Raw genomic sequence first — 8,610 nt, 5'->3', positions numbered from 1 at the left:
CACACACACACACACACACACACACACACACACACACACACACACACAAGCGCGTGCGGAATCATTATTTTCATGCAATTGTTGACAGAGTTTTGAGCGAACCAAATAAAGATGGATATCACTTACCCAGCTCTTTTGTAGAGTCGAAGGAGGAACATTCTCTGCAGAATAAGAAGATACTTAACAAACATTCAGAGAAAAGCAGAGCACCAAAATATGCCGACAAGCAAGTTATTGAGTGACTAACCTGACAAGCAAAGCGTATGCTGTAAGAAAATGGTAGAGTAGAATAATGGTTATTTATTAATACGACAGCACAATGACAAAATGTATCTATTTGTTAAACATTCATGTATCTTTACTGATCTTGTTATAATCTGTTGGTTGACATTAAGGTCTGAACTGCAATGTCTGCTAGCACTAATTCATTCTCTTTTACTGCTTAATTTCATTTCCTCCCCGTTATTTTTCCATGTAAGTAGGAACAGGTTACACGTATTTTTATTAAGACATATTACCTTACGTTGCCTGAAAAGCAAAAAGTGCCCCCGCGCAACAGACGGCTGAAAGTTGTTTTATAATTAGAACACAAAAGTTGGTCATTCAAACTAGCATCATCCTGTTGTTGTTTATTATCTGATTATTCAAACCCTTCCTCATCTAACTCCATTATATGTTCTGTATATCAATTCCTTGTTTCTCTTACGATTGTCCAAGTTCTCCTAAAATGCATTTATCCTAGTCACCTCAATTACACTTTGTTGTGGCGAGTTACACATTCTAAACACTCTCTGGATAAAATTGTTTTTCCACAATTAAATACTGATATCATCAGTAATAATTTCACATTAAAGGCCCATCTATTATCATTTAACAGATGTATCTTTTATGAGTCTATACTTATCAAACGTTGTCGCAATCTTTGAAAATATCCCTGTTTCATGTTTACTTTGCCACTATATTCTTTCCTGATAGGCATAGATTCTAAGTCCTGGTATCATTCGAATAAATCATTTTTTCTGCAGCTTCTCCACGGGCAAAATACCTTTGCATAACCTGGATACCAGAGCTGTTCAGATAACCCATGAAAAACATTAGCACCACCTACGCTAGATTCATTGCAAAATGGAAAATATATTAACCACTTACTCCAAAATTTCAAAAGAGCTATCACATTATTATAATATTTTGGCACTGTAAGTCAAGGGATAGAAAGCATTATGATTCCATGACATTCTTGCCATTTTCAAGATATTAAATACCTTTGTTTCGTCGAGCAAGAATTATGATTACCACAAGCAGCGACAGAGTGACCAGCAACGTGACTCCTCCTGCCACTGCAATCCATATCCATTCAAATGACATGGTTTTTAAATATTTTGCTTTATCACAAGCATCTGTAGAAAGGAAAGAAAAATCATTTATTCATTTATAAATGTACATGCAAAGTATAAAGGCAAATAACACAGCGATTGAGAAGGATGAGACAGGAACACGGGGACAAACACAAAAGCATACAGTCGAGGTGGACTTCTGGAGCGAGAAAAAGAGACATAAAGATGTGTAATTCTCATGGGCAGCAAGAGTGAGCAACGCAGAGGCGGAGACAGAGGCAAGTTACAGAGAAATGGAATGATAATAGTATGGGGAAACAATTAGGTAACGTTTTAATTCCCAAAACAACTTCAAAATTCCTTATGGTTCGGTTCCTTACGCCGTTCTACAGTAACCACGGTTCCATTGCCTGTACTCTTCTGTTTCCCCATTATTTCAATCTCACAGTAATATGTGCCGGAGTCGCACTCTGTCGTATTCGTAATTTGAATAGATGCGTCTTTCCCCGACTTGAAAGCATGATGGTCAGCTTTTATAATTCTTTGTTTGTATCTCGGTGATTCAAAGTTTATGGGACTGTCGTCTCTTCTCCAACTGTAGGCACCCAGTCCTTGCAAATGAAAGGAGCAGTTCAAAATCACACTCTCGCCTTCCATTACATGAATTGAAGTGGGAGTTTGAACTACATCACCAGCCTCCATACCTAGTTGTGCACAGAAACAGAAAAAAAATTACCATTATAATTGGCTAATTTATTACATTATGCACCATATACCCATGCCAAATTGGTTTAATGGTCTCAGTATGACTTTTGACTGAAATGTTATTAATCAAGGTTTGAACGTACTATTCTAAGATCATTTGAAGGCAGTAACTACGTGAACATTTTTGCCCAAATTGTCTTAAGTGTATAAAGTACAGCTAGTGTGGTAACCAAATGTCACTGTTCAAAAGAAAGCAAGAAAAAAACTTAAGAGCGATTTATGTCATTGTGATTGCTGGTCATTACTGCGAGTAAATTCTTTGGTGTGTTGACATCGCAAGCACACAGGATGACAGTTCAGTCGTCATTCATTGGCCGTGAATAGGCACCGTGAGGCGTCTTGGGTTGAAAGATATGCAATTCTAAAATTTCAAGTCCAATATTTTATCATGCAACTTCAGAGTATACTTTGCCCAAATCCAAAAGTGTCTTGTTATTAATTGCAAAATAAGTTATTAATATGAACGATGAAAGACAGCAGAGAAAGTATGAGAAAAAAAAAATTAAAGAAATGCAAATAATTAAAAGAAAGAAGATTAAGGGAGTAAATGTTGTTTTTTTTTATTGCTTCACGACAATTAAGTCCTAAAGCAGCTCAATGTACTTTGTTTTTGCTCTTCGCTTTCTTCGTTTACTCCCTATCTCATCTCCCTATTTACTGCATACACACCGACGTTTTCCCAGCTACCATCAGTTCTGAGGGAGAGTCACTGGACCCGAAAAGTTAACTTGATTTTTTTTCTTCACAGATGTTCCCAGACCTGCTGAGCTACTCCGGATACTTTTGTTTTTGTTCCATTTATAGTGACTGATCTGGTCGACCGTCCTTATCAAGTCTTATGTGACAAGTTACCATAAGAAACTAATTCAGTGAAGGGAGAGAACGTCATTTTGATGAACTCTTGAAGCTCTTCAAGCCTCTGTTAAGGCAATGAAGTCAAGCAACGCTCTCTCTTGTAACATAAGCTGCATCTTTTCATGTAAAATGAATTAATGCGTGTGTGTGTGTGTGTATGTGTATGTGTGTGTATAGAGTGGAACCCCGACCCACCCAAGATTTTTCTACATCGCGTCATTAAATTAAGCAATGCCATTTCCTACATAGATTTAAAAAATTGTAATCTTGAGCTCTAAGCTTATCTTGTGTCATGAGTGTTTCCTTCGGCTGTTCACCTCAAAGAAAGCTATAACTGTTTACGAATATATTAGATGAGGCATACGCAAGTACAGTCATTTGAATGATTGTGCACATTAAAAGCTTCCTTTCAGTTTTTACTGAATTTCCTGGATTGATCTATGAGTTTTAAAATCCATAGAGATAGTGCCTGAAAACTGTAGAGTTTCAGCTGTATGCTGTAGTGTTCAACTAATGAACAATAGATTCAGTCTGATCACTACCCGCAACAAATAATGTATCTTACTCCAGAGAAAATAAACATCCCTGGGAAAAGTTTCTGAGCATTAGTATTATTATAAATGGATTTTTAAAAAATCAGTATTTGCAGAACATCACCAGTGATATAATCACGTTATTTCTGATACCTGACAGGTTACTGTAACAAGAGACAACAAGGTGCAGGGCTGGATGAACACAGCAGGCCAAGCAGCATCATAGGAGCAGAGAGGCTGACGTTTCGGGCCTAGACCCTTCATCAGAAAAGGGGGAGGGGAAGGGGGTTTTGAAATAAATAGGGAGAGAGTGGGAGGCGGATAGAAGAGGGATAGAGGAGAGGATAGGTGGAGAGGAAACAAACAGGTCGAAGAGGCGGGGATGGGGCCAGGAAAGGTGAGTGTAGGTAGGGAGTTAGGAAGGGGATAGGTCAGTCCAGGGAGGACGGACAGGTCAAGGGGGCGGGATGAGGTTGGTCGGTAGGAGATGGAGGTGCGGCTTGAGGTGGGAGGATGGGATAGGTGGGAGGAAGAACAGGTTAGGGAGGCAGGGACGAGTTCAGATCAACTTCAAATAGTGTGATATTTTGAAATTAGTCCTCAATATCCATATTAATTTTTTAAATCAAATTTGTAATTATAATAGCAGAAATATACACAGACAATTGTGCCACTTCTGAAAGCTAAGTTGGATTAAAAGATTGTTAGTAAATATTACGTTGTACCTTCTAATTTCTAGAATACTTTGCAACAATCATTTGTGTAAGTTATATCTCCCCATTTGCTGCATATCAGATGAAAAAATGAATGAATACAGCTTGATCATTTTCAGATTGTATTTGATCCTGGTGAGTCTATTTCTGCAGTGCTGCGTGCGGTCTTTTGTCACTGGATCGAGCTGAATATCCTGTACTCAGCATTGCTATGGGGAACGGCAGCAAGGTTCATCCCTCATTTAAGGGCAATCACATTTAAGTGTTAATATTGGTAACTGAGCGGCATTTTTAACAAGAAGATCTGAAGAATGATTTGCTAGATCAATTCCAAATAATAAGACAATTGGCTGATTTGGTGTCTATTGGTTACAGGGGATTAACACAACATGAAATCACAGAATTACTACAGTGCGGACGAAGGCGATTCGGCCTACCATGTGTTTACTGTCTCCTTGAGTGAGCAGTATGAATTGTCATTCTGCTGTTTTCCCGTAACCTTGCTCATTGTTTCTATTCAAATAATCATATAATATCTGTTCCAATGTCTCGGTTGAACCTTCTTACACCAGGAGTTCAGGCTGCACTTTCCAGATCTATGCATTCGCTGTGTGAAAGTAAAATAAAACAGCAATTGCTGCAGAAACTCAGCAGGTCTGGCAGCATCAATGGATAGAGAAATAGACTTCATCTCCAGTCCTATGTGACTTTTCTTCAGAAAACTATGCTTTCCTCTTTCAGTGTCAGTAAAAGGAATCCGCTGCTAGACTAGCTGATTTCTCTGGCATTCTCTTCTTTTATTTCAGATTTCTACTTTTTGCAATAATTTGTTTTTTATACACTGCATGGAAACGTTCATTTCTCCTCCGACATTTGTTCCTTTTGAAAATGTATTTACGTCTACTTCCTTACATTCTGGTCACTTTTAGGAAGAATAGTTTCACCTAGCTACTGTGATCAAAAAGCTTCTATCAAATCTCCAGTCAGCCTTTTCAACTACAAAGTAAACAGTTCCAATTTCTACTTTCTACCTAAATAATTCAAGCTACTTATCCAGGGAACTACTTTCGTAAACCTCTCTTGCACTCTATCTAATGCATTCACATCCTCCCTAAAGTGTCTTGCCCAGAAATGAATTAGTTCTCCAGCTGAAATCTGGCTAATCAGAAACAGCAAGGAAATACTGAAATATAGGGCTAACTAAGTTATCATTGGCACTCATTAAATGTTACAGATATGTTTCTAGCACAAGTAGCATAAAAAGGATGTACAATAGGTTTCAAAAAAAGTATAAAAAGCTTCTTATCAAGAGTTAGGATTCACGACTCCCAGAAATCCACAGTGGGAATATTGTGGGTAGCTTAGCTAAATGGTCTGCAGTTATTAAGTTGAAGGTAACGTTTGATTTTCGGAGACCACCGATCTACTAACTTGTTTACTGAAATTCTGTTTGGTAGTTGAAGCTTGGTAACTCAGCGAAGTAGCTATTTAGCAAAACAAATAGGAAAGATATCAGTGAGATGGAGATAAGATGCTTACAGGTATTTAATCACTGCTTACATGAAAATGTGCAGCTGTGTTAATGTATCAACGCATTCACAGAATGATGTTAATATAAATTGTTACCAGAAGGCGTCTGTATTTGGTTATAATGCAATATTATCGACAGAGGCGCTTTAACTTGAGTGATTTTCAGTGCTGGAGTTTAAACATGTCTTGAAGCTAAATGCAATAATTGAATGTTTTGAGTAATTGAACAAATGCTTCATCTAATTTTGGAAATGATATTTAGTTCTGCGTCTGCTTGATGCAATGGCAACTTATTAAGCTATGGTTTCAGAAATACACGTAATCGCCCACTTGGTATAATTAATGATACATTCCTTTCTTACAATTAACAACAATTAGAGCGTGACTATGCACTTACCTGATAGAGACATTGAAATGAGAACGAAGAGAGCAGCTGTTGACCACCGTTCTGTCACCATTGTTATGAACTGAGTTTAAACAGGAAACTAAATGTCGTTAGTCCGAATTGCAGCACAACATAAGATCAGCCTTTAGAGTGATACAATATCGAGCTTTTACAGCACGTAATGGTGCAGATTGAACCCCGGGTTGCTGATAAATTTGCAACGTGGTTTTGTAGCTTACTGCTGAACTGATAGGCTTACATCTGACAGGAAGTGAGGCGTCAACGAAATTAACGAGCTTGGCAAGAAGGGAAGCGACGTTGTCAGATGGCAAGATATACATGAACCCCAGTACACATACTGATACCTGAGGCAAACAATTTTAAAACGTGAAAGCCTACTTTATAACCTCCTGTACAGAGAAAGGCTGCATGGAAAATCCTTGGAAATGCATTAATACCTAAGAAATTCAACTCGTACAATATCTGACTTAAAAGTGCACACTTGGTATTACCTAATTCATCATTTATGTAGGCTGAGAGACCACAGATCTCCCTACTGTGGATTTTAGCAATGGAAAGACACGTTGAAACACACAAGAGCGAAGCAACACAATGCAGGTTCTGTATTCTGAAGTAAAAATGTATAAAATGCGGTCAGGTTTTAAACCGAAAGTCATATGACGACAGACTTTAACAGCATAAAATGCAGGACGATAAAGATACGCAAAGCTACTTCTCGTGTATTATTGTATTGTAGGATTAAATGTAATTAAAGCAACACACATATTTCACTAAAGCTATAGCCAGCAGAGTTCGCTTTGCTGAATGTCTAAACAAAGAGTGATTGATTATCATGTGAAGGTATAAGTGCAAAATGAGCAATTAGTGGAATTTCCCTTCCTTCTTACATTGCCATAAAGATAAGCTGCATTGCATTGAATAGAATAACTGCACTGCAGGTCAAGACAGAAAAAACTCCTTCATATCTTGTATGTCTTACATTCTATATTTTATTTTTCGTATAGTCAGCACTTGACTAAATAAACATGCACTGTTGTGGTAGGTAAGAAGTGGTTAATTCACGCATTAATTTATGACCGGATTCTGGACTTAACAGTTCTGTTTTGCTTAACTACTGATGGCAGCTGAGTTACGTAGTCTACAATTTTAAACATAACATGAGCCAAATTATGAGCAGAATTATTACTAAGCGAACCACGGGCGGAAATTAACAACTAGAGCATCATGTAACAGTACAGCAGTCAACAAAACGTGTAATTTCTTCTTCTTTGAAAGGACATCCTAACTAACAGCGCTCCACCGTCTCAACCCCTTCACCCGTAGTCCTGCATGCAGCTTGTTTTTCAATTAAAAATGTGTTCCATTTTTAAAGTCACTTTTGAATTTTGAATTGGACATGCATGTGTGGAACCACAGGAGATGGGCGAGGTCCTCAATGCATATTTTGTCCTCTGTGTTTACTGTGGAGAAAGACGTGAAGACTTGGGAACTGGGGGAAGTTAGTGGCAATAGCTTGGGGACAGTGCACATCACAGTAGAGGAGGTGTTGGAAGTATTAGAATGCATGAAGGTGGATAAATCTCCTGGTGCTGACCAGATATATCCAAGAACCCTGGAAGGACCTAAAGAAGAAATTGCAGGGGTCCTGGCTGATATATTGCATCATCGTTAGCCATGGGTGAGGTCCTGGTATACTTGGGGGTAGTGAATGTTGTGCCCTTATTCAAGAAGGGCTGCAAGGAGAAACCTAGGAATTATACACCAGTAATCTTAACATCTGTGATAGGCAAATTACTTGAGAAGATTTTGAGAGGTAAAATATATATGCATTTGGAAAGACAGGGTTTGATTAGAAGTAATCAGCATAGCTTCGTGCGTGGGAGATCATGCCTCACAAATTTGTTAGGGCTCTTTGATTAAGTGAACAGGAAGGTTGATAAGGGCAGGGCGAAAGACATAGTCTATATGGATTTCTGTAAGGCTTTTGACAAGGTTCTACATGGTAGGCTGCTCTGGAAAGTTAGATCACATGGAATCCAGCAAGAGCTGGTAAATTTATTACACAAGCGGCTTGATGGTAGGGAACAAAGAGTAACAGAGAAAGGATGCTTGTTGGTTTGGAGGCCTGTAATTAGTGGCATGCCTCAGGGGTCGGTGCTGGGCCCATTGCTGTTTGTTATCTATATCAATGATTTGGATGAGAATGTACAAGGCATGATTAGCAAGTTTACAGATGACATTAAAATAGGCGGTTTTGTGGGCAGTTGGGAAGGTTACCAGAAATTGCAGCAGGATCTTAATCAGCCAGGAAAGTGGGCCGAGAAATGGCAAATGGAGTTTAGTATAGTTAAGTGTGAGGTATTGCATTTTGGAAAGTCATATCAAGGTAGGAGTTTCATCGTGAATGGTAGGGCCTTAAAAAGTAGAACGGGAGATCTTGGAGTTCAGGTGCACAGTTCTCTGAAAGTGGAGAC

At 38.5% G+C, this 8,610-nt stretch overlaps 1 protein-coding gene across 2 annotated transcripts in view; it reads right to left on the bottom strand.

The window, feature by feature from the left end:
- LOC109930526 (natural cytotoxicity triggering receptor 3-like) overlaps positions 1–6,300 on the bottom strand; it is a 21,291-nt gene extending 14,991 nt beyond the window's left edge. For both annotated transcript variants that reach the window (XM_020530006.2, XM_048616751.1), the window contains exons 1-5: positions 6,128–6,300; positions 1,715–2,038; positions 1,263–1,397; positions 248–266; positions 127–161 (exon numbers count right to left, since the gene is read on the bottom strand). In XM_020530006.2, the coding sequence (XP_020385595.2) occupies positions 127–161; positions 248–266; positions 1,263–1,397; positions 1,715–2,038; positions 6,128–6,188 (574 nt within the window). In that variant the 5' untranslated portion in view covers positions 6,189–6,300. The remainder of the gene's footprint in view (positions 1–126; positions 162–247; positions 267–1,262; positions 1,398–1,714; positions 2,039–6,127) is intronic.
- Between the last annotated feature and the right edge of the window lie 2,310 nt (positions 6,301–8,610).

Source organism: Rhincodon typus, chromosome 35, assembly GCF_021869965.1.
Source record: "Rhincodon typus isolate 14 chromosome 35, sRhiTyp1.1, whole genome shotgun sequence".
Classification (NCBI taxonomy): Eukaryota; Metazoa; Chordata; class Chondrichthyes; order Orectolobiformes; family Rhincodontidae; genus Rhincodon; species Rhincodon typus.
This window is presented reverse-complemented; position numbering and strand designations above follow the sequence as displayed.